The sequence below is a fragment of the Rattus rattus genome, chromosome 3, assembly GCF_011064425.1.
Source record: "Rattus rattus isolate New Zealand chromosome 3, Rrattus_CSIRO_v1, whole genome shotgun sequence".
Taxonomy (NCBI): Eukaryota; Metazoa; Chordata; class Mammalia; order Rodentia; family Muridae; genus Rattus; species Rattus rattus.
The window spans coordinates 184,382,921-184,410,186 of NC_046156.1; the positions used below are offsets into that span (position 1 = coordinate 184,382,921).

The following is a 27,266-nucleotide window of genomic DNA, read 5'->3' on the forward strand; positions in this document are numbered from 1 at the left end:
AAGTAAATAAGTGATTCCACACTACACAGTGGAGAATTAAAAAGCCCTGTAGTTTTGTTTGAACAGGTTACATTACAATTTCAAGGTAACAACTACTTCTATTATTTTATTTAAAAATTTTCACATACAATATATTTTATCATATTATTTTTCTTCCTCAAACTCCTCTCAGAGCTTCCCATTTCCCTACCTACCGAACTTCATGTTCTTTCTCTTTCTCATTCTCTCTCTGTCTTAAAACAAACAAGAAAAGAGAAGATGAAAAGGAGCAAGCAAAAAAAAGGAAAAAGAAAAATATAGAAAGAGCACATCATGTTGGGTGTTAATCTGAAGACTTAGTAGATAAAAACAAAGCAAAACAAAACCAAACCAAAACAACAACAATGAAACCGCAGAGCCAGCATTAATATTCTAATATTCTTCTCTAAATACTGTGTTCTTTGGGTGACAGCTTGTACCAACAATCTAAGTATTTTGAAGGTTGGCAACAGGATCAATAATTTTAAGGTTATGGCACTGGGCTACACGAAGACATCATGTGTTGAGGAAAGAAAAGAAAAAAATCTCGTAGAAGATGTTCATAAGGGACATAAATAAGACCACAGCTTGAAACACAAATGATGTAGAATATCTTAATTACTGCTTTTTAGCATAAAATGAGAGGTGATGAACAAACATTTAAAAGCTGACCCTTTATAGACAGTTGTGTGTGCTCTGGGTCAATATTAACGAACATTAAATTCAATACCCATGACTCTTTTCGAAATGGTTCTTTGTTACAGTCAACATTTTAAACACTGTCTGAATAGTTAACATTTCTTCTGACACCCTCATTCTGCCGCTCACCCTGATGGGTTGATGACATCTACCATACCAGACTATGATTTTGTTGAACTAGTCTTTGAGAAGTTTCTCCAATAAGTTATGGGCCATATATGAGATTTTTAGCACCCTGACATTATAGGAGTTTAGGAAAAACTATTATTAATTATCCTAAAACTGCTACATTCAACAGTGATGAAATGAACCATAACCCAGGAATGGTAGGACAACACCCAAATGTCTAGAATTATTAAGTCTTACATTGAGTAAATTGTGTACTAAAGGAAGGTGGGAATAGGCATCCGGGCAGGCCACTTTTGAGAGGATGTGTTTCAAAAATGATGGCTTGTTTCAAATGTCTGCTAAGCTTTCTTATACTGTGGGATTATGATAAGAGACTATTTTAAATTTTAAGAGAGTGTAAACCAAGGTATGAAAGTTTTCTTTCCTTTAAGTAGCTTGTGAATTAATGAGAAAATGAGGTAGATATTAAAAACAGCCAAGTTCAAGTTAAAATGGAGATAGGAGTCAACTGCTATTCTATAGTATGTATCATCACAGTGTGCATGACACATCATTAATAGTAACAGTATTGATGATAAAAAGTATTAACAGCTCCATCTATTAGAAAGTATACAAAATAATTACTCTAAAGGACTAAGTGATGATGTGAAGGAAAATAAAGTATTGAGATACTGTGTATCTGGCTCGAATTCACAATATTAGTTCAAGTACAAGCTAAGTACAAGTTTAGTAACAGAAAAACATATTGGTATGGAAGAATTAGTGTTCTTTCCAAGGCTATTGATTTCAGAAGAATTCTGGTTTAGAAACCAGGTCAATAGGATATCTAACTTTACCACTAGTTACCTTTTGGTAACTGTGCCAACATTGTAGAGCTGATCCATTCTCTGTGTCTCTGTGTCTGTGTCATTGTCTTTGTCTCTCTGTCTCTGTTTGTCTCTGTCTCTCTCTCAAGACTATAGGATGATATCATCTTAGTATTAGGTCCCTTATAGATCTAAATCCTATTTGGATTAGTTAAACCTTGCTAAGAGATTGAATGAACTCATCCTGTTTCTCTCATTTACTATCAGACATCCATTAGTTAAAACGAGAACAACCCAAATAATCAAAAACATACAGTAATCCTTCTCACAGTCTGCATTAAACTAACTCCAGTTTCATTCTTGATTTTCTACCTCGATAAACAATTCAAACCTTCTGAGAGTCTTATTGCTCTTGGACATACCCTGTTTCGTGCCATTTGTAGTTTATACTTGTTACTTATAATTTTTGATTACTCTGAAATCAGAAACTTCTTACTTCTCAATTAGTAAATTCAGAATGAATCTGAGAATTGTCTCCAAGTTTCCTCATTTAATGATCTTTCTTTTCTAAGGCAGTAGCCATCTTATCTCATTATTTATTGTAATATGTTTAATTCATTGTAACTATTATGCTTCATTGATTTATCTATTCCTGTCATTATTTCATTGTTTGCTTTGAGTAAGTATCTAGATATTGCTAATGTTATATTTTTCAATATTTGTTACAGTTATGGTACATATTCAAACTATCTGTAGAAGAATGAACGGTCCTTCCACATTAAATAATGTGGGTAACTATCTCATATGACTCTGTTTATGGGAATGAAATATTGCTTCAAAGAACCTAGATTCGCTTTAACAAATTTTTAAAATTAATTTTAAAAATCTAAATTAAAACAATTACGTTCAATCATTTGACCCCCAAAATTCTAAACTTAGGAAGAGATAATAATTTAAGCCTTAGAATATATACAGGTGATCATTTACTGCTTTTCTTTGATTAAATTTTGTGTAAAGAAGAGATGGCATCATTAAAATGCTGGCGAGAGATAGAAAGAAAAAGAGAAGCTAGAAAAAGGGCTGTGCATTTATTCCACAGCACGTCTTTGCTATTAGACTGCATCAGGCAGTGTGTCAATCACCAGGAACGTAAAAAAAAAAAAAAAAAAAAAGGAAAAAAAAAAAAAAAAGAAAAGAAAAACAGTTCTTGGGAACACAAAAGGATCTGAGACATAGTAAAAAGATGGCTTTACTTATGTTATAGTCAGATATAGTGAAGGAGGTGGATCCTGTTGTCCATAACCAATAGTCTTCATCTATTTTCTTTCTCTTTTTCTAGTCCCTCTTCCCATTCACTTACCCTTCTCCTCTGAAGGACTGTAGACCCACCCAGACTATCCCCCAACCATGACACATCAAGTCTCTGTGGGGCTAGGCACATCTTCTCCCATTGAGGCTAGACAAGGCAGCACAAATACGAGCACAGGATTCACAGGCAGGCAACAACTTTAATGACAGGCACCTCTGCCCTAACCCCTGCCCCACCCCAGCTTCAGTTGTTGAAGGGCTGGAATGACCACCTAGTTGCAAGTCAGCTATTGGTAGGGCCCTAGGTCCATGCCCTGTATACTCTTTAGTTGGTGGTTCAATTTCTTAGACCTTCAAGGGTACAGGTTGGTTGATTCAGTTGGTCATCCTGTAGAGTTCCTATCCTCTCAGGGGTCCTCAACTGGGGTGTCTAAATCATTCCCCCAAGTCTTCCATAAGACTACCTGAGCTCTGTCCATCCAATGTTTGGCTGTAGGTCTCTGCATCTGTTTTAGGCAGCTGCAGTGTGGAGCAGGACACACTCAAACTCTCAGAGTACAATTATGCTAGGCTCCTGTCTACAAGCATCATTAATAGTGTCAGGGATTGGTGCTTGCCCATGGGTTCACCTCATTTTTCTAATTGTAACCCTGCTTGATTAAACTCTTAATTGTAAATTGGTTTAAGTAAACACTTTAGATGTAGCTAGTCAAGTAAAATGTCACTTCAAGTTTAAAAGTGATATTTTGCTTGCACATATCCTACAATATATTACAAAGAGCAAACCACATCCTCTAATAAGTTACATAAAACTACTGTAAATGATGAACAACAACAAAAACCCAGACTTGTGATGATCAGATATGCTGATTTCTTCCTTCCAAACTTCCTTAGAAATGCTGACTAGAATCCTGAAAATCAAGATTTCCTTCAGATACTGTTTCTGAATTGTGTTTTTTTTTATGTTATACAAGAATCTTCTCTCCAAGTTTAATCTTTTTTTAAATTTTATAGTCTTTTTCAGTTTTATTTTGTTTTATTATATGTGCATGAGTGTTTTGCCTGGATTTATGTCTGTATTCTGGAAGCATGCCCAGTGTCCTCATATGTTAGATGATGGTGTTAGATCCCCTGGGACAGGAGTTCTTGGTTGTTACAAGTTATACTGTGTGGGTGCTGGAAATTAAACCTGGGTCTTCTGCAGGAATGACAAGTGCTCTTAAGCACTAGACAACCTTTCAGGACCCCTTTCATCATACCTTTCAATGAACAAAGAGTTCAAAGTTTAGTAGTAGGGCTAGAAAGATGACTTAGTGATTAGGAGCACTAGCTTGGTGCTCTTACAGAGGTCCTCGGGGAGTGGTACCTCACAGTAGCTCACCATCACGTCACTCCAGTTCCGGGGGATTCAAGCTTCTGTTTTTCATTGGTATTGAGTACAAGTAGTTCACAGACATTCATGCTCTAAAACAGGCACTTACAATAAAAATAATTGTCTTTTAAAATATTTAAATTTTAAGAGAAAAACTAAAGTTTATTTTATTATAATTTTTTATTATTTAATGGATACTTCCTGCTCTGTATAATCATATATATTTTTCTCCTAGGAATTTTCAAGTTTTTGTCATGCTAATAATTTCGTTCACCTGGAGCTGAATTTTGCATATGTTCTATTGTCATTATTTTCCCTAGGTATAATCATGTCCCTGTCCTCATTTTATTAGCTCCTTATCTCCCCTCTTTGTTAGATTTGACCTTGATGCATCTTCTCATTATTCTTTGAGTTCTATTTCCCAGCTGGTTTGCAGCTTTTCTGATACTTGTCTTTCAAGTTCACTCTGCATAGGAAGGAACCCTTAAAATTAGAAGCAGATTCCCCCTCCCCCTACTCTATTTCCCACAGCTATGGAGTCATCATTATCACTCTGTTCTTCTCTTTAGAATCACATACCAAAACTCTATGAAAACCAGCTTTATCATTTTGACTACCATTCGTTGAATCTATACATCAACCCTCATAATATTTCATCCCTATCTATGAACATAGTATGTGTAACTTCTTTAATATTTGTTTATGTAGTTTTATCATTTAGAAAAATTCAGAGTTTATAAGATTTGTCCTATATGTGTTCTGCATAATGTTATAATGCTTCTGTTTCTTGAGTATCGAACTTTCATCCTTACATATATCCTTGAATATAAAGTTTTCCCTTATATTCCTGAATGTCCATGTTTTGAGGACACTCGATAATAATAAGGTTGTTTCATCACTAATTACTTGTCTCAAGGGTGAGTTTTTTACAAATGAAACTCTTGTCCCTTCAGAACAATCATTTTTAGTGAAGCAATTAAAATTGATTAGAAAATTCACTGATCATGTTTTGGTAAATAAAAAAGTTTTTTAGTAGCAAATAATTTCACTCTACAAATAAATTTTAGTAGTGTTTTAGGAAAAAATAAAATTTGGGAACAACTGTTTAATAGTTTATATGTCCTCTTAAGAATATTTAATCCATCCTTTTAGAATACAATGTGCTTTGCTCTTATCAAATGCCAATTCCTCCCAGATCCAGTCCCACCTCTCCACCCACTCAATTCTCTTTTCTTTAATTTTATTTTTGCTTTACTTATTCACATTACATCTTACTCACTGACATCCTCCTGATCATCCCCTTCCACAATCCTTCCCTCATCCCATCTCACCTTCTCCTCTGAGTGGGTGGGGTCCTCTGGATATCTTCCCATGCTGGCACTTCAAGTTTCTGCAAGGCTAGGCTCTCCCCCCTCCCACTGAGGCCAGGGGGAAGCCCAGCTTCTACCCACCCAATTCATTCTCTCTCTCTCTCTCTCTCTCTCTCTCTCTCTCTCTCTCTCTCTCTCTCTCTCAACATATAGAGTCCAATGTGTTGTGTTGATTGACTTCTCTTAGATACAGGGCTTTCCCTGCACTGTGGTTGCTTTACCACAGCGTATATCATTAAATAAATCTACAATACTGGCTCTTCTCCTAGCAGCTCTCAAAAACCTATAAATTTGCAACCTGAGGTGGAACTTCATGCCCACCTCTCACCTTTATGCTAGAGTTTTGTCTGGCTTGAGTTTGCACAGGTGTCACACATGATGATATGATTCCTGTGAGTTCATACATGTGGTTGTCCTGCTATGCCCATAAAACAGTTCTCTTAATGTCTCTCAACCACTGATAACGTATTGCTATTACCTAAGAAAACTGTGTATATCAAATCTCATCAGAGAAGCTTCCTGGGGCGGGGGTGCAGTGACCTACAAGTGATCCAAGTACTGAACAAGATGCTGCAGGGTTTACAGACCTAAATAGGCTCTTTATATCATACAGCTTTCCTGAGGACTCAGAGTTCTTGGCTCAAGGGGACAATAGTTTGTAAGAAACAGAGGGGGTGGCTGCATTTCAGACTTGCATGTTCTTAAACGAGATATTATCCACTCAAAATAGCAAAATTATTGTTTTGTAGGTGAATTTCATAAGTGATAAATAATTGCATAGGTATAGGTCTTGGTAATAGATTAATTCAATTTCTGTACTTCAAACTCTATAGTTTAAGAATTTTTATGTACATAGAATATTAGTTTTATTGTAATGCCCAGAAATGTTGCTTTCAGTAATGTTAAAATGAAACAATAAAAAATATATACAAAAGTAAGTTACCTTCTTACATAATCAGGAGGGGGAAAGTTTAAAAAGTACATATGGTTTGTAGAAATAAAATTAACCATGCTGGAATTTTCAGAACCTAGATTCAATTGTACAAGTTTATCAGCAAATGTCACTTTTTAGATTTCTTCCCTTTTTTGTTGTTGCTTTATTTTTTTGTTTTGTTGTTGTAGAGACTCACTGAGGGAAAAAGTCAGCGTAATAAAAACGGATTAAGGGTGGGACATGATGGTGCATGCCTTTAATCCCGGCACTTGGGAGGCAGAGGCAGAGGCAGAGGCAGAGGCAGAGGCAGAGGCAGAGGCAGAGGCAGAGGCAGAGGCAGAGGCAGAGGCAGAGGCAGAGGCAGAGGCAGAGGCAGAGGCAGAGGCAGAGGCAGATGAATATCTGTGAGTTCAAGGTCAGCCTAGTCTACATAGGGAGTTCTAGAACAGCGTGCTATAAAGAGAGACCCTGGAGAGGAGGCTGGTGGGTGGAAAAAAAGACTGCCAAGAAAAGTGAGAGGACACAGGGGGTGAAGTGCTTGCTATGTGATCTGAGCTCAATCCACAGAACCCATGTAAACTTGGAAGGAGATCATTGCTTCCAAAACCTTGTCCTGTGTTATCACATTTGTGCCGTTACACAGGAACCCATCCATGCACATCAGATGTACCTGATAATAATAGTAAAATGTAAATTAATCTTAAAAAGAAAACCAAGACATAAATTAACTTTTGAGTAATTGTACATAAATTGAAATTTTCACTAGTTATATTTTTATATTGAGTGTTGGAGACTAATACAGTTTTAATGACCTCATTAATCTGCCTACTGACATTTAAAAGGGGAAAGTACATATCATTTCTAATAAGAAAGCAATACATACAACAAAAAGCAATGCAATCTCAAGAATTTTGAAGAAATAAGGTAGGTACTTACATATGAGCCTCTGAAATCTCCATTTTAAAATTGGCCAGTGCCAATTCACACATGAGACTTTTGGGCATAAATCTTGCGCCTTTCAAGTTTTAGTGATCTGGTTTGACTTTATTTCTCTTTTCTATAGAGAGAAATTTACTTTCATAACAATGCAATTGAAATACAAACAGGCTACCAAACATAATTACCTAAATGTTAGACACCAATTTTATAACAACAATGGAAAGTCAATTCATAAAACCTTGCCATTTATACCAGAAAAAAATCCTCTCAATGAAAGGTTAAATAAAATATAATGAAAAGTACACATTTGCTTATAGCTTTATTCTGGCTATGTTTTAGTAGACACAACATAATCTCATTTAAAATATGTCATTGTATAGATTAAGTTTTTATAAAAGCAGAATTAATTACTCTATCACCATGGAAGGTTTACTTACATGATTTACAATACAAAATTATGAAAGGCTATACAAACTATTTGTCTTATTGGTAATTGTCCACATGTAAAGATATTTTAAAAGATGTAATTTCAAAACAAACGTATGTTTTTCTAAATTTTAGCAGTAAAGAAGAACCATTGCTAACACCAGAAGAAAATAAGTTTGGGACTTTGAAGTTCACAGGTAATGTTTATTTAAAATGAAACAAAATCTATATTTCTGAACGTCTGCAGTATAAACAGTGTTATAATTAAAAACCAATTGTATTAACTTTTCAGAGTCCTACATCCCAACCATTATTTGCTCTCATGAGGACAGGGATGACTTGGGAGCCAATCATCAAGATGTTAAAGACATCGATAAGAAGCATGACGAACATAATGAAAAGGAATTAGACTTGATGGTAAGTGTTCAGGTTGCCACAGCATTAGAGAAGACGAATCTATTTATGCTTCAAAGATGCTGCAACGCCTGCCTCTCAATGGCTTCCGCTAATATAATTTGCAAATGTGAAGCCATGGCTTATTCTGTCCCTGCAACTCCATCTAGCTTGAGCAACAAGGCACTTTGATTTCAGTATATGGCTTCTGCTCTCCGCAGTGGTAAATTAATGACATTAATTTCTTATCTCATTACCAGTGGCTCTGAGTAATGGTTTGTGGGAATTAGAAGCTAGGGGCACCATCATGACACATACTTCTAATGGTCGTTGACAGGTGTGCACGTAGCATAAACTCATCTGTAAAGTAAGAGGGTTGAAGAGTAAAGGTCCTATCTAACTCAAGCAGTCTGTAAGGCTGATATTTAGCCCCATTCTTCTTTACTATTTCTGTCCAAGTAGGAATTCCAAAGTTTCTTAACATGGTAAACTATTTAATCCCCAAGGAAGAAGAAAATAGTCAGTGCTACACAATTAGAAAACAGGAAACAAATTCAACATTGTACAATTTAGTCTAAACTTTGTTACTACAAATTTCACACTTGGTGGAACATCAAATCTGTTCTGAAATTTGGAGGAGACGGTTCAGTTCCCACTTTCAGGGAACAGTGAGAGGCAGAAGCAAATGAGTCATAGGATGCAATTTATTCTTCATTGCATTTGGTTGGCGCTCCTAGCGTGGCGATACACGGATTCATAATCATCTAAGATTAAAATGACATTTGCCTCTTCAAGTGTCAATGCCGAAACCGAAAAGAACTAGAACTCATCCTCCCCTTCCCCACATTTCACCTCTGCAATAGTGATATGGCAACCGTACCACTAAAGTATGCAATTTACTGTGCTCCAACGTTAAGGCACTACAAAGTTGTCACCCATTGTGAGAATCCTCACCAGCTGAAAGTTAACATCACCTTTCTTTCTTTTTTTTTTTTTCAAACCAGAGAATATAATGAAAGGACCTTGAAAAAAAAATCACATACATCACCAATACACCTCATTACCATGAGCAGCCTCAAATATAAAAGTTTGTTTAGAAGTTACTGGGATTGTACGCCCAATAAATGAACAGGGAGCTGTAATTTAGATGCTAATTTGCTCTATGCTGACGTGACTGCATAAAACAATGAAGTTCCATAATAGATGGAAATACAACCAAATCTGTGGAAGCCACAGGCATTGGCTTACAAGACAGCTGTGCGGTTGACAAGTAACATGAGCCTTATGTGAGAAGAAGGGGAAGACGTAAGATTTGCATATAATTATTGAGATCATGCAAATGTCAGTTATGAGGAGGAAAAAAAAAACACAGGCATCTCACTGTTAAATCCTGACAGTTGGCATCACTGAAGAGCTCAAATACATTTGAGTACCAGTTGGCAGAGGGTCATTAAAACAGAATTTGCAGAGACATTAACTCCCCCACTTTTCTTTGAGTGACGTTTTGCTATTAATAGTTTGCAGAGGCTTTGCAGAAAACATATTAATAAGAGAAACTGTAATGGGGGCACCTACAGCACGTAGAAATGTGGCAAGGGGCACCCAGGAAGCTGCTCTCTAATTGATTAGCATGGAGCTATCAATGTGTATATCCCAAGTGAGGAAAAAGGGCAATGACAAGCAAGAATGGTTGAATAATACAATGTGATATTTGGAAGCAGAGACGGAGTGTGATTAATTTGGGCCCCTTTTCTTACTGATCTCATTCCTAAGTCATGCCGTAAAAAGATCTTGCCCCAAACATTCAACTTTCAGAATTTGGGTGAAACCCACAAATGAAATGAGTCAAGGGAATCTACCAGATAATTACTTGAACTAATCAAATCTAATTCACTTCTCATATATTTAAAAAGACCATATTGTCATAATTTTGCTTTTTTTTCCCACAAGATAAACCAACGGTTACTAACTTCCCAGGACGAAAAGAATACATTTTCAACAGATGCAGTCAACTCCACAAATAAAGCCGAGGGGTCAGAGAAGAAACAAGCTCTCCATGAAATCCACACTGACTTGTGCAGAGGGCCTTTGTCTCCGAGTTTATCAGCAGAAAGTTCTTTAAAGAGAGATTTCTACCACAGCAGAAATTATTCCCCAGGAAATGAGCATGGTCATCCACCTTCAGAGGCAATTATTTCGGATGTGGGAGCGATAGGGTCACCACTGGGAGATACTAGTTCTGATGAGTTAATGCAACTGAAAGTCTGCAGCAAAGAAGACGTGGACGATAATGCCAACCCAGCCCACGGGAGTGGCAGATTGTGTTCTTCCTCTGATCAACTAAGGGCAGGTGGTCTTGAGAATAATGAAGCAGGAATCAAGAAAACTGGAATAAAAGATTACAAATTTTCACATGGAGATTCTTATTTAGAGGCATCCACAAGTTTGAGAGAATCAAATGCGTCTTCCAAAGATGAGTACGACAAAGTCGATGATAAAAGGGAGAAGAAAACATGCTTCGGTGTTAATGAAAACCCAGGCAAGAATTTTCAATCAATATTCCAGAACCAAGAGAGACAAATGGGGTGTGCAAAAATACGCATTGAAGGGGCTAATGCTGATAACCAAGACTTGACCACTCTACTAAGCAAAGATACCACAACTAACACCTGGGCGGTAACCGTCGATCCCTCTCCTTCAACAAAAACAAACGTGAATTGGAGAGAAACCGGAAATGGTACCGATTTAGGACCAAGAACTACTGATCTTGGTTCTCCAAGGAATTTCAGTCTACTGACTGATGGTTATCTTTTTCAAGCTGACAGGGAAAAATCTGACTCTAGTAATTCTGAAGATCGGAATATGAACCCACAGCACAAAAAAAATTGGAACGTTCTGGAAAGCCAGCCAGAAACAAGAGAGACTGAAACAAATATAACCATGCATACCAAAGAACAGGCAGAGTATAAAGACACGTGGGGAAAAAGAGATAACAGTAGGAATCTGAAAGCTACTTCTACAGAGCAATTGTTTACGTGCCAAGAAACAGAATGCTGTGAACTGTCTTCTCTAGCTGATCATGGTATCACTGAGAAAGCACAAGCAGTTGCAGCTTATATAATTAAGACAACATTAGAAAGTACTCCAGAAAGCGCGTCTGCTAGAGGAAAAGCAATAATTGCTAAGCTACCTCAAGAGACAGCACGACATGACAGGCCCATCGAGGTAAAAGAAACAGCGTTTGATCCACATGAAGGGCGGAAGGATGATTCACATTATTCCCTTTGTCATGGAGATACAGCAGGTGTAATCCATGACAAGGATTTTGAAAGGGAGTCACATTTAGATATTTGTAATGTACGTGTAGATGAAATGGAGAAGGAGAAAGCCACATCTACGTGCTCTCCTCGGAAGACATATGACAAGGAGAAACATGGAATTGGAAGTGTAACATCTATAGACGAACCTTCACAGGTCATTACAGGCAATCAAAAAGCTACGTCAAAACTGGATTTACATTTGGGAGTGTTACCAACAGACAGAGCAACACTCTCGGCAAACGCAGATCTTGAGCTGCTTCAAGAATTATCAAGAAGAACAGACTTCAATGCTGTTCACTCTGCATTTAACTCAGACCCTGGCAGCGCTTCTCAGGACAGCTCTCAAGTTTACAGACGCTGCTCTAAAAAACCAGTACCTTCTTGTGGTGAACAGAAAGCAGTTATTAACACAACACTCCAGTCTGTTCCTACCAAATCAGAATATAATTGTCACCCAGAAAGTGAGATCTTTGGTCATGCCACGTCTAAACCAGAAGTTGTTTTCAAAAGTTCAGAAATAATAAAATCAGGTAGTGGAGGAGAGCAAGGAGTGGGTCCGCTTCTCCAACAAAAAGAAGGTAGTTTGGAAAAATCCCAAGACCCGATGATTTCAATCAATGAGCCTCTTGAGAATCTGGATGAAGCAGGTTCAGAAAATGAAGGGTTAATGCGTTCTGGTCAGTCACAGTGTTATTTGGGTGACAAGGGATCAGTGAGCTCTGCTTCTGCTACTGTCCCTACCCAGGAACTCCAAGCTCAAGGCAGCGAGTCTCTGCTTTCAATATCCATCAACTCTAAAATACCTTATTTCCTTTTGTTTCTAATATTTCTTGCAACTGTCTACTACTATGACCTAATGATAGGCTTGGCATTCTATCTTTTTTCCTTGTACTGGTTGTACTGGGAAGGGGGGAGGCAAAGAGAGTCTGTCAAGAAAAAGTGAGCTTGGCACAGTTGCTATTCTCTCTTGAAGGATAAGCTATTTAGTCCCAAACATTTGGAATGGCAGGAAAGACTATTCATTGTTCAAAGAGTCCGTGCAGTTATTCTCTTGAAGGATCATTTAAAAAGGAATGCGTATGAAGTTTGCTCCTTCATATAAGTAATTATTCTATATAGGACCATTATGCTTGGATCATTAAATACCTATATGAATATGAGATGTGAAGCACGGCAAGTTGGAATTAGGTACAGCTGTTGCTCCTTAGCAGGCTGTGAAGTTGCAATGCTTCACGTCTCTTCACTATTTAAAGCGCAATTTCCTGCATTCATTTCTTTCACAGTAAAGCTTTGGATATTTTTTCCCTGACACTACTTCCCTCCTACATTTTTAAAAAATGGATAAAACACAGACAATCATGAGGATTCTTTTTTTCTTTTAGCCCCTAGGATTCGCAAAGGAATTTTTATTTATCGCTGTGACTTTTATCAGCCCATATTGATAGATCGAATGCTAAAATTTCTATTTATACCTTTAAGAAAACACCCATGTATGTTGCAATATAAAAAAACGTATATTGGAAATATATATTATGCACGTTCACATTATACTTCACGTGCATACCCTTGTATCTCTTTGTACCTACGATGTCAGGGTATTCATAAACCAAATTTAATCAAGACTTCTGTAATAATTATAAAATTTTCATGCAATTCTAAAAATTTTGCGGGTGGCCTGTTTTAAGCAATGCCTTTTTTTTGTTTTGTTTTGTTTGTTTTTTGGGTTTTTTTTTAGTTGAATGGGTAGACTGTAACACAAATGAACAATTTTAATGTTAAGTGCTGTCCAGACATGAAAATCTGTAATCATTGTTTCAAGATGACTTTACACCTGTAGAGTAGTGTGCTCAGTCTGTGGGTTACAACCCCTTTGGAGGCTGCATATCAGATATCCTGCATATCAGATATTTATGTTACCATTCACAACAGTAGCAGAATTACAATTATGAAGCATAAACAAAATAGATTTATGGTTGGGGTCACCACAACATGAAGGACTTTATTAAAGTGTTACAACATTAGGAAGGCTGAGAAGCACTGCTATAGAATATAAGGCCTTAAGTAATAATATAATAGACACTGAAATGGTTTGCTCTTCCCAATAGTTCTTCTTCTTTTAGATTAGTTGTTCATATTTTATCATAGTAAGGAGATGAATTCTATCTGAAGGTGAACTTACAGAACAAACTTCTTGTCTTTGGTGATACTCATTATATGAGATTCTATTATATGAGATGAATACTCAAAATTATAAACAGGAAAATAGGTTTAGTTGGAAGCATACATAGAGTAGAGCAGTGATTTTGGCTACTATAATTATAGGTAAAGGTATGAAATAAAGGTACATTTTTAGTTTAGTGGAAATAACTGTCAAGATTCATACAGAATTTATTTCAGCAATTTCATTGAATAATTTTAATACATAAAGCCCTGTGCTATTCTATGGAGGTCCTTCGATGCACTGCATATTTGGATCCCTGTATATAGCAAAATAATATATTTTTAACTGGCTTGAAATATGAGAAGTGTTAGAGAGAGGGAGCCTATTGGTCATCTTTCATGGAAATTTCTTTCAGGGAAACTTCAACTGAAAACAATATGATATTTATATTAACTAATAACTATAAAATTACACGTCATCTCATATATCCCTCAAGTATGAATTTATAAGAAAATAAAAATATTTAAAATGGCTTAACATTTAATACCTAGTGGTTTGCTTAAGTTTCTTTATGTGCACAATTATTTCTCAATCTTGTAATTGCATGCTTCTCTCAAGTCTCCTTGAAAGTGAGTCATTGGCTTTAGTTGACCCAATGTAAACATCCTGAAGTAGAATGTAGGTTAAATATTTGCTTTTTGAGAAGCATACTTCCGTCAAATACAAGTGGAATTTCTTTAAGCAGCCCTTAGAAATTATCTCTAAAATTGTTGCTCTCACATTCTGTTGTCAGGACTAAGTTAAGTTGCCGTTAAAGTTAGCATTCCACCACAGTTCTTTATGGCTTAGAGCTTTTTTAATTCTATGTTTTAAGAGTTCTAGTCAATATAGCTTATCTTTTTAATGAAAGGGGCACTATTATTTTATGAGCACAGGTGCCCGAACGAGAATTCTTCCCTTAAATGATCAATGTAACTTCCTTTACCTCTTCTATTTGATTTCTGGTAACATTAACTCACCAAAGGTTCTCCTGCATTTGTAATAAAACAGGAACAAGCTTCAAAGGATTTTAAACACCCGTTAGTTGTGTGTTTCTTTGATGGAAAGAAGAAACACTGGATAGAACTGGCTTTTTAAGCATTACTTATAGGATTTGAAACAAAGTCACAGGGACATTTGATAGGACTGTTAAATGAGGAGGTTGAACTTGTCAGCCTCTTTTGGTCACATCTCTACACTGAGTAAGCAGATAGAGTGGTAGGATGAACTTGTTGCCTCTGCCGAGAATGACTCCACTATGGACCATCTTGGTAAAGGCCATTTTTTTTTAAGGCATACCTGCCAGTTTCCTGTCTCACCACACATTGACTATGAGCATAATGAAGGCTTAGTAGGGTAATACAGCAACAATAATCTTTACATATGCCATTCTTATTTTAAATAAGAAATATGATTTAATCATCATCATCTTTTATCTTTCTGGGGTTCACACTCTAAGACACAAACCTCTAAAAGATAATTGAGAAGTTTAGCAATGTTAAGGAGTACAAAACAACTGCCTTTTAAAGATTTCTGACTTCTGTGAGCTATCAATATCACAATAAAATTCTCAATCAGAATAAGATGACTAGGTGGTTTATATCCACTCTTCAACATTTAACAATGTTGACTTATATTTACTTGAGGAGCTCTAATATGTGGATAGTAATTTTTTTCAACAACTATCTATATTAAAATATTTGTCACTATTTTGTCAAACAGGACATTCTTATACCTCATCTTAAACCAGTATTCTGGTTAAGCAAAAAACATTTTACATGACCAGACCAAATATGAGGAAATAAATACTTTATCTCTATCCAGTGCTAGTCATAGAGCTTTTAAAATGTTTTGTTTTACAGCGATGAATGTTATTTCATGTGCAAGGCCTGTTTCCTTTAGTACAATCCCTTTTATATATAAAGAAAGTAAAAAGCCAACAAATAAAAGAGAAGTAGTGACAATATAGAAGGTGAATCTACTTATCGGCTTTATGATAGCAGGCTGTTCTTTTACTTGTCCATTGATTCTGGAAACTGGAATTCCCAATAAGGACCACCTTTTGGTGTTAACCTGTCTTAACTAGTCCCTTGCCAGGCACCTTCTCAGTTGTGTATCTCTAAAGAGATCAGCTAAAAGGGTTACTGTTATTCATTTGATTAACCATGATTGCTTTTGTATATTTCTTTGGAAATTTCATAATAAATATCTTGTCAGAACAACTTAATTTCCATCATTTGAAACATATTTGATCAACAATCTACTGTTTCTACCACAGGACTCAAACTTTAAAAATTATAAATTGGATTTTAATGAAGCTTCCAGCCTAGCTTGGAATGTGCATGTACTTTGAAATAAATTGTTCTATTGTGGTTTGCTAAAACCTTATTAAACAAACAACTATTTTAAAAGTTCAAGATTTTCATTTTATATCATTTGAATATGTGGCAAATTATACATAGGACATTGTTTTTTTCAAAAATTAAACAGTACATTGTGCAACGCATTAATAAAATTTTACCCATGTCACTTTCTACTATATGCAATGCTTATAAATTGCCAGAAAATAAAGTAAGATGTCAATAACAGTAAAGAATTATGGAATCATTTTGTTTTGGCTGTAGTGTCTCCAAGATCTTATTTTACAGTAGCCTGTGATATCTAATTAAAATTTTTTCTCTGGGTTGATATTGGTACAGGTTTCTTTTTATCTTAGTATAAACCATTCAGTTTTCCACATTGTCTCCTTCCTGAGTTCTCTTGTAAACTAAGATTCTCTTAATTATTTCCCTTAGCCCTATACATATACATTACACTGCATAGATTTTATGGTCATTCTGCATACTCTACATGTCTAGTGATACACAATTGCTACATGTAATTCAAGTTCCATTTTTTTTCTTTTTTTTTTTTCTTTTTTCTTTTTTTCGGAGCTGGCAAGCCCTCTACCACTTAGCTAAATCCCCATCCCCCAATCTTTTTTTCATAGTCTCCTTTTATGGTGCATAAATCTTTCTCTTTTCATTTCTCTGCCAGTGTTATCCTTCCTGTTGCTTGTACTGGACACTTGGCTATCCCAAAAAGACCACAGAAGAAACACAGATTTTTATTTTTTTCTTCTGGTCACCTTACATGGTCTAGTTTGCAGGATACTGTATTTGTCACAATAACTTTTTCTTTTTTCTTTTTTTAAATATAATTAAAACTGAATAAATATTTTAAAATCATAGCTGGGATGATAAATAATTTCATGACGATAAAACTAAAAAGGCAAAGGGAATTTGGAGAAACCATTTTAAGTGATGTGTTGGATTTGGGATATGGAAGGAGGAAACGGTGTTTTCTTCTCATTTCCCTTAACAATTATCTTATAAAACACTTATTTTCATGTTAAAACTTTCTTCCCCAAACACAAAAATATTTCTGTCATTTTATCTTATGGAAAACTATTCTCACTTGAGGGTAAAAATAATGCATACCTTCATTCAGTGGCTAAGGAGGAAATTAACGGGACACAGCGTGTTGTCAGAGAAAGTGACTCTGTGGTTTAAAATCAACAAACATCACAAGGTATAAAGTGCAAGAAACCCAATCTTCCCAGCTACTGCCATGCCCTTTGAAAATGGCTGATCTCTCCACTCCACACCTGTTCTGCATGTCAACCTTCAGGGTAAGTAAACAGAACTTGGAAAAGAAAACAACCCATGCACTTTTAAAGGGGAAAGCATTTGTCTAACCCATAAAAGGGACTCTGAAAGCACACAAAAATATAAAATACATTAATGCAGCAACCTACAAATATTTTGTGTAGTAATAAATGTAATATTGAAAAATTTATCTTTTCATCACTTAAGATAAAATGGGTATTACAAATATATACTTATTTTAGAGGTTTAGGCTAAAGAATATGGAAGCAGGAAATGCAATAGCTGATTTAGTAGAATTTAAGACCATGAACAATGGGTCACTTAAGAGCAAAGAAAAAGCCAGATACACCTCCACTCTGTTTTAGAATTCATTAACAGCATGTATTATGTGACTTGGTTCGGAATGGTGACAGATTTAATATTCAAAAGACACACTCTATGAAAGACAATATCAAACAACAAAGAAATGGAACAGAAGAATCATAAAAAGCTGCAAGTTCTCCCTGTAAATACTTAAATAGAGAATAATGTACTTTTAGCAACTGTATGTAGGAAATGTGCATGATAGAGTTTATATTTTAGCAATGAAACACACACACACACACACACACACACACACACACACACACACACACACACACACACACACCAGGTCCAAATTGTGTTATCTATATACTCACTATAGTGTGGTCAAACAAACAAACTTTCAGTGGCCTGCCCTTTAGCTAGAAATGCGTCCATCTCCTTCCACATCTCTACCAGAAGCTATTAATTGTAACACTTCTTAAGAGTAGTCTTTGGTTAGCTTCCAGTATAGGTTATTTATTTATTTATTTATTTATTTATTTATTTATTTATTTATTTGTCTGTCTGTCTGTCTGTCTGTTATTTTGATGTTTTTGTTTTGTTTTGCTTGGGAGGATTGCAGGATTGCGGTGGTGGTAGAGACTGTTGTAGGAGTCTTCCATAGGCCTCCCTCTTGAGTGTGTGTCTAAAGCAGACCATGGATATCAACACAGACCCCAGCTTCAGTAGGACCACAGACCCAGACATGGTCTTTGGCTGGAGCACTGTCCTGGATATCAACCTGGCCTTGGGTGGAAGCACAGGACACCCAGGTCAGTAGGCATGGCCTTGTGTCACTTTATACGCTATAAAATGTTGCATTGCCTTTCTTTACAGCCGACTTATTCTCAATTAATAAACTAATTCTTGGGAAATCCAACATATCTTTTCATGGTGAATATAAACTTTCACCATTTCTTGAATGAAATGATTCTGTGTTCCACCTATAGAAAGAAAGGAACCAAGATTAAGGTTATTTTTTTCCTGCTCTCACAGACATAATTAGAAATATCTTGAATACATTCCTAATCTTTGGAAGTTGTCCAGGAAAATCAAGAGTCAAAGTAAAATTCAAGGATAGAAGTAAGACACACACACACACACACACACACACACACACACACACACACACACACACACACACCAAAACAAAACAAAACAAAATACAAAACAGAAGCTGCTGAGTCTCTTTCACCCATGCAAGAGATGGAGGAACATTTGTCAGTAACTGTTCTCTTTCTTGATTTCAAAACAGCGTTGGCGTCAACTTCAGGTACTCTAAGCACCAATAATGTTAAATACTTTTCAAACAATTTATTTTTATGTTTATGGGCGTTTTGTCAACATGCTTATCTGGGCACTATGGGCGTACCTGCTGTCCACGGATGATGAAAGAAGTATGAGTGGTGTCTTTGTAACTGAAGTTACTGACAGTTATGAGCTGTTACGTTGAGAACTAAACCTGGGTATTCTGGAAGAGCAGCCAGTACTCTTAACCGAGTCATCTCTCAAGCCACTTTGGTTTTATTTGTTTGTTTTATAATTATTTTTTTTTTTTTTTTTTTTTTTTCGGAGCTGGGGACCGAACCCAGGGCTTTGCGCTTCCTAGGCAAGCGCTCTACCACTGAGCTAAATCCCCAACCCCATAATTATTTATTTTAAAGATCATCAGATAATAATCCTACTCAACAGTGATTACTCAAAGACGATTTCATTTCTATCCATCCATTATTTCTAATTCTTTCCAAGGACTTGTAACACATTTATTATTGGATTTATTCTTAGTTGTGCTATAAATTTTATTGTTATTTGAATGAGTAAGATTTTTCCTGTATTGTTTATGTGCCTACAATTGAATTTCTGGCTGTTTTATTCAATTTGATTTTACTCTTGATTATGGTGCCTTGTAACATCAGATTGAATTCTCTCATTTTTCTATGTAGGTACAAATAGCACTAATTTAGGGAGGGTGTTGTTTCTGCATATATTTCTTAACTCTTGGAAATCTGCAGATGCTCTCTGGGTGAGCTTTCATTTTATGTATGGCGCATGAAGATACTGCTTCATTTACTGGCATCTAAGCAGGTAATCTGTGTTATCCCATGGATAAACATTTTTCTCTTTAATGAGAACCACATGGTAGAGTCAAGATGATTATTAATTTTTCTCCTTCCTCTTATTCCTCAAACAATTTGAAGGAGGAATAAAATAATACAAAGATGTATAGTGGGAAAAACATGTGATACTATTTAATATACTTTTCTAAGTTCTATCACAGGCTAAATCCTAATTGACTTCAAAGCCCAAATAAGGTTAAAATCTATCCAAGCACTAGAAGACATACACACAGGAAATCCACTGACATCATCTAATACTAGGAATGTAGCATTAGGACAATAACTGTTTCTGAAAAGACTAAGACATTTATTGCTGAAGAAATAAGAAACTGGTACAGGATCTTAATGTAGGATACATTTAGAGTCCTACTTGGAATTGACTCTGACACAGCCATCACCTCTGCTCTTCAACCCTTGAAGAGCTACAGTTTTATTTTCTGTGTAATCTGATGAAAAAAAAATAAAAGCCTCTGTGGATAATAAAACTTTGAGAGTCATTGGAGACTCATCATTGCAACAGCTCTGTTCAAACACTCTACAGAGAGAAATAACAGCCAGCACAGCCCTGTCCCTCTCTCAGCAAGCTTATCCTCCATTTTGCAATCTGGTCCCTCACTATACTCTTAAATGGTAACAGAAAGCCATAGTTACTTGACAAATTTCTCTGGAATAAAGGCAGAGACATAAAGGTACATCTGAAACAAATGGACCATTTCTAAGAGACCAGACAAGGAACAGGAAATAAATCCCAAACAATCTTAACTGGCGTCCTTAAATAGCTGTAAATAGTCACCAGAACAAAGAGACCCTCTGTGAAAGAAGAGGTGGTCTAGGAAAAATAATGATGAGATTATTTTTTTTTTAAATGAAGGTTCAGGAAAAACTGAGGAAACATCACAGCATGTAGAATTCAGTGACAAGAGAATAAAGAAAAAAGAATAGAATAATAATCATGAGAGTCAACACCAATTCAGAAGGCAGAATACCCAACCAAAACAATGCGACTGAAACTGGGCTGATATGAGAGGCTCTCTAAGCAGGAGAGGCACTCGACAATGAAGAATGCAGCTGATTGACAAGTATGTGCACTACTTTGCAGAGGACTCCAGTTCAGCTCCTGACACTAACATTTCAAAATTCAGAGGTCCTCTTCAGGCTTCTTTGAACTCCTGCACTCCCATGTCTCCATGTATACCAATCCACAGACAGACACACAAATTTATACATTGCTTTAAAAAACAGTTTAAAAGGTAAATATTCAGTAAAATGTATACACACACACACAATGCAACATAACACACACACACACAATAGGCAAGGTATAAAAAGAAAACTATCACTGCCCATTGAAAATACAAAAAAAATACAAACAATAAAGAATATTCTACTTATCAAAATGATGCATGTTAAATAAGAAAAGACAACTCACTACAATGCAATGAATAAATAAATGAATAAATAAATAAATAATAGGAAACATAACTGGCAGTCCTTACAAAGAATTAAGACTTTATACAGATGAAAACACAATGTCACAAAATTTCAAAACTTTGGAAATGATGAAATTATCCAGAGGAACTTCCAGAGAAAAGGATTCATCTCTTCTTAGGAGTCAGGGTGTATGCTTCAGTTAAGAATGTGTGTTTTTCCCCCAAATTATCAGTAATTCTTATGGATAAATCTAAAACATTAATTTGGTACAACTTTTCTATCTTCTAGAATTTTTACTGAATTTATTCTGATATATTTCTGCCTCCTTAATATTTCTACATTAATGTGGTTTTCTGCATTCTATTTTCACTTGACTCTTGAATAATTTCTTTCAACTATTTTCTAACCTTACCACTTGTCTCTCTTTTTTTATGTCTAGTACTTATTACTCTTTCAAAATCTAAGAGCTATAAGTTACATTTAAAAATATCGAATTTTCTTTTTCATGTTTTATCAGATTTTTTCTTTAGGTAAGCTTTTTGTTGCTGTATGCCTTCAACCCAACATACTAAGCAGACTAATACAGGAGGATTATGAGTTTAAGGACAGCACAGGCCATGTAGATAAAAAAGACAAACTTGGGATACACAGTATAATCCCAGCTCAGAAAAAAAAAGTTAAAATTAACACAATATATAGGCCTCTTTTTTCAAAAATAAAATGTTTATTTTTTATTAATCTAAGGTCAAATATGTAAATTCTTCATGAAGTACTTCATGCTGGATGTTTCGTGAAAATAATCTAACATAGAATAGCTTTTTGTTCTAGTTCTGGACTTAGTTGCATATTCTTGTATGGTGCTTGGGTTCATTAAATCTTTTAGAACATCCTCTGGTCTTGTTTATTTTTCATGTCCTCCCTATTTCAATACGTTTTTATGGTATCCTTTCCCCAACTCTTTGGTACTTAGATGTAAAATCAGATGAGGTCATTGTGTCTGGTTCATGTGCACTACAGGGGTAAAATAAAAACAAATGCTATAGGGTCTCAAAGGCAGAGTGAGTTTGATGTTTTGAGTGAGCGTACACTACCTAACTACGTGCAAGATGATAGGGTTTTATTCCTGATTTTAGATATAAATTTCTTTCCTTGGCCTCAAGTTGTGCACACATATGCCTTGGGTCACATTATCAAATGTTTCTTTCAGTTCTTCCCTTGTTGTCATTTCTCAAATATGGCTGAGAGGAGGCTGGTAGACACCACACTAGCTAATGTGGATGCAAAAGGAGCATGAGAGATGTTAAGTGTACCAATTGCTTTGCATATATATAAAAGAGGCCTTATTTAGAAGACCTAATTAATCAATGCCAATTTCAACAAACGCAAGGGATATTGGCTATGCTCATTTTTCTTCTTTCTGATGAGTATTGCTCATCTTAAAATTAATTTAGAATTTTCAGTTTAGAGAAGAAATTCTGAAGTAAATCTCTCAAAACATCTGGCATTCTAATAGATTATATTATCATATATCCCTCTGTGAGAGTTTTAAAATACATAGAATACCATGCACTTAAAATATATGCTGTGTACTTGAAAAAAAATGGTTTATCAGGAAAGCTTCTGAGGCATTCTATAATGTAGCCTGTACTTTAACAACCAAGGATTCCCAGGGCTTGGTCAGGTGTGTCCACAAGCCTGGGGGAAACAACCAGGCGCTGGTGGTGCACACCTTTAATCCTAGCACTTGGAAGGCAGAGAAAGGATCTCTCAGTTCAAGGCTAGCCTGATCTACAAATGAGTTCCAGGATAGCCAGGGTAACCCAGAGAAGCCGTCTTGAAAACAAATCAAGACAAAACAAAACAAAACAACAACAAAATTACTGATAAAACCAGACCAATTTGTTATGAAATCCACACATATATGGTTTAAATTAACATTTTCTCACATACCTTTCACAGTAGCAAGGGAAAAATGGCAGCCTGCACAAAATTGTGGGATTCCACTGAGAAGCCTGAGAAGGAGTCCAGGTTTATAGTCTTTGCCATTCCTCCTACCCTCAACTCACTTTCATTTTATATTGCTCTCTCTCTCTCTTTTTGACCTAATCATTGGCACTAAGAATATTTTACTGTTGCCTTGAGATGGTTTTAGGCACTAAAAAAGGAAAGTATCTCACAAAATTTTTGGACAAGGGTAAAATCCATTAGTGCTTGGTATTGCCCCACTAAATTACATAATCACTAAAGAATAAAACAATATATGACACGATGCAGATTATTTCCATCAAAGAAAGGTGGAAAAATTATTTCCATTTTAAAAATCATGTGTCTAACAATTGTCTTACATTAATGTTATGTTTTGGTTTCAAAAGATGAGACTAAAAATACAGTAGTACTTCTCTAGATCATTGCTGTCTCTCTCTTTCAAAATCTACATCCTGAACCATATTGCAGACTGAATGAGATCCAGACTGTTGTTTGAAAATCCTGTTCCTCTATTTCAGGCCAAATCGCGATGCATGTTTAGTTTTCATTATAGGAAAATAAAACATTATATGTTGTCTGCTTATCCCATTAGGGTCCTTTACAACATCTATCTTACTACCAGAATATGTCTTGCATGTTTAAGTCAGCCTTTAGAAAGATGGATTTATAACATGAAAGGTCATATGTTGGTTGATCCTTTTTGTTGTTATTATTATTGGAAAAATTTCATGAATCAGTATAATTGTTTATCATGTTGGCAAACTAGAGTTGATTGTGCTGTCACATAACACTGTGATTAAACAACAATGGAATGTCCACAGAGGAACTGAGCTATACGTCATATGTTTAAAGCTAGAGTAGTATTCAGATAAGAAGTATGAAAGAAAGAAATGTTTTGGCCATGATGGTTGAAATAATTAAGTCAACTAAAACTTATAATGAACTAATAGGTAGAAAACTTTCATCCATATGCAAGGCACTGCTCAAAATTATTAATATGAATTACTGAGGTTAATCTAATTGCAAAACCTATAAGTTAAATACTGTCAATATTTTTATTCTAAACATGAATCTATGAAGCACTGAGATCACTCAGTTTTTAATGAGTGGAATCATAGTTCAGTCTTAGACAGGAGGCAACAGAGCCCGTAGAGTTAAAAAAAAATCCTCTGGAGCTGACAGCCTAGTTTTAAAATCCTGAATCCATGGAGGGTTCTAAGATCAGTATCTGAGTCAGAGAAACTACTTCATGCACATCAGTGACTTTAACTGCATTGTAATTGTCAATAACATAGTCCTGCATCATAGCCACGTCTCGCTAGCTATGCATAAGGTTTCTAATGTACGACAAACGGTAAAAATACAATAAATAGATCTTTCTCCTCAATGACCATTTAGCATCCTGGAGAAAATAGAAACTCAAACCAGACTGAAATAGTGTGCGGGGCATAAGAGACTCCCTTGTAAATGGGGAGGTCAAGGAGTCTTGAGAGCAGAACGTGGGATTGAGTTTGCAGTTGAAAAGATGGGGTGAGGAGGGATTCTGAAGTAAGAGAGGGCATGCATTAAGGCAAGTGGTCCTCAAAATATTCAGCTGGTCTTTGGGGGCCAGGGTGGCTTGTTTACATTGGAGGTATGAAAGACACTGAGAGGCAGGAAAGCAGTAAGAAGTTCAGGTCTGAGGGAGCTTTAAGAAGTGTTCAAGTAAGATCAAAAGCACTTCTGGAAACATCTTTTGGGAAACAGAGCTTGGAGTGGAAGCAGGGAAGTAGGGAAATTCCTGTGGGTATGAAAGTCAACAAGGCCTGCTACCCTTGACTTCCCCCTTAATAGTCTGACAGCATGCTGGATGACCAGTTTTAAGTTTTTCCTTCTCTGTATGTCTCTTGTCAACTTTATCCAGATTTCCTTGTCCCAGAATGAGAAAGACAGGCTGATAAATATAAAGGCATCAGTTTTTAGTTCTCATGAATCATCTATACTTTAATTTTTACATAATATTTTTTACAAATAATTTTTGTTTATAATGGTGGCTTACAGACATGAGTGTTTTCCCTTTTATAGCAAATTCTGACTTTTATTTAATTCCTAATGAACATATTTAAATGGCACATGGCTTTACAACAGGAACTGTTCATTTTTCTTATTTGTATTTTTTAAAAGCTATAAATTAGTTAAAAGAAAGATCATATTTTATTGCATTATCTTTAAGCAGACATTAGAATATATCTAAATCTAAGCTTTCAGAATGCACATGACATATGAAGCTAAAATTAAATTAATTTGCTTAATTAAATTAATTTGCTACCACAGCTTCAATAAACTAAAAATAAGATTACATTTTTGTGTGAGTTTTTTCCACGTCTTCAAAACCAGAACACATCATTAATAGAAACAAATGTACGTTTTGTCTCAAAAATTTTTAATCTTTAATGTAAAAGACAAATCCACATTTTTTCCAGAATAGCAAAAGTCTTAATTTTTTCAAGTAAAGAAATTTGATTTTCAGGGTAATGATCTTTATTTGAGAACGTTGGTTGTGACAACTGCATCGTATATCATATTGCTCTTTGGAGATGGTAAATTTACCCTTTGACTTTTGGAAGCTGAATGTCTTATAGAAACCACAGCAAACAAAGCTCCTTTGGTCTGAGAAATAACTAGATGTGATCCTAGAACTAAGTGTGGTTCCTTTTCTGAGAGTCGCATTAAGAGCCACCCTCCAATATCTGTCAGACATTTGCAGTTCTACTTCAAACATTTAATTTCTTTCCAGAATTAATTCACTTGCATTTAAATTCAAAACAATGCTTTGTCTTTCATGCGGAAATACAAAAAGGTAATAAAGAAGTTTCAAAGAAATTAAAAATTGAAAATTCTCTTAATTTTTCAAAAACTTGTTGAATTTAGTCCTAAACATCATAAAGTTACACAATTTTTTTGTGGGTGTAAGATAATGTCATCGACAATTCAGGCTTGGATTTAAAAAAAAAAAACAAAGATTCTTTTTAAGATATACTCTGTGAGTTGATTGTATTGTCAATTAGTATGAAATGTTCAAATGGTGTTACTTTTTTGGTTCTCATTATCTCTTTTTTTTCTTTTCCATGAATAGCAATGGTGAATTTCCTGCTCTGCTCTCTCTCAGCACAGATGTCTAAGAAGGGCATATTCTCCTAGGCCTATAGATATATAGATACACAGATACATAAGAAGGGCATACTCTCCTAGGCCCTAGGCCTATAGATGTATAGATGCTTTTAAAGGGTAAAGTGTCTTCTTCCGCCATACCTAATGTGTGTGTGTTAGAAAAATAATTGGATTGGATTCAGTTCAATTCACTTCTCATCAATGTACCTTAGGCAATTGATTGGTCAAAGGCAAAAATAACGTCAAATTTGTCATCTCCACATAATAAAAAATAATTTAAAACCAACATTTGACCCTTTGGCAAATAGTTTATACATATAATTGAACTAGAATATGATGTAAAATATCAAGTTTAATTATTGCATATATTTTCAGTATCTCACAAAAACTGTCTTTTTGCTCCATAATTTAAAAACAATCAGGATGGAATGAAGGCTACTGTTTAAATTTAATAGTAACATATAAAATATACATTTGTTATTACCCATGTTTACATAATGGATTTTTCTTATAGCTCTTATGACATTGAAGAATATAGGTTTTACTTATTTATTTCTACTCACTTTTTCCTTGTTTTACAGTCATTTGATTCAATCCCACAGTTATATCCAATAAAAAGTTTAAAATGAAGTCACTGTCAACTGTTTCCCTGTAGCAAACACAGTGACTCACCTTC

The 27,266-nt window shown here is 35.4% G+C and overlaps 2 protein-coding genes across 8 annotated transcripts in view; both read left to right on the forward strand.

The window, feature by feature from the left end:
* The window catches only part of Ppp1r3a (protein phosphatase 1 regulatory subunit 3A), a 36,607-nt gene extending 23,950 nt beyond the window's left edge, over nt 1–12,657 (forward strand). The window contains exons 2-4 of one of the 2 annotated variants that reach the window (XM_032898884.1): nt 8,137–8,198; nt 8,294–8,418; nt 10,345–12,657. In XM_032898884.1, the coding sequence (XP_032754775.1) occupies nt 8,137–8,198; nt 8,294–8,418; nt 10,345–12,657 (2,500 nt within the window). The remainder of the gene's footprint in view (nt 1–8,136; nt 8,199–8,293; nt 8,419–10,344) is intronic. The other variant, XM_032898885.1, reaches the window with a different exon arrangement.
* The window catches only part of Ddx4 (DEAD-box helicase 4), a 305,193-nt gene that overhangs the window by 250,099 nt on the left and 27,828 nt on the right, over nt 1–27,266 (forward strand). The gene's annotated exons all lie outside the window — the stretch shown is intronic.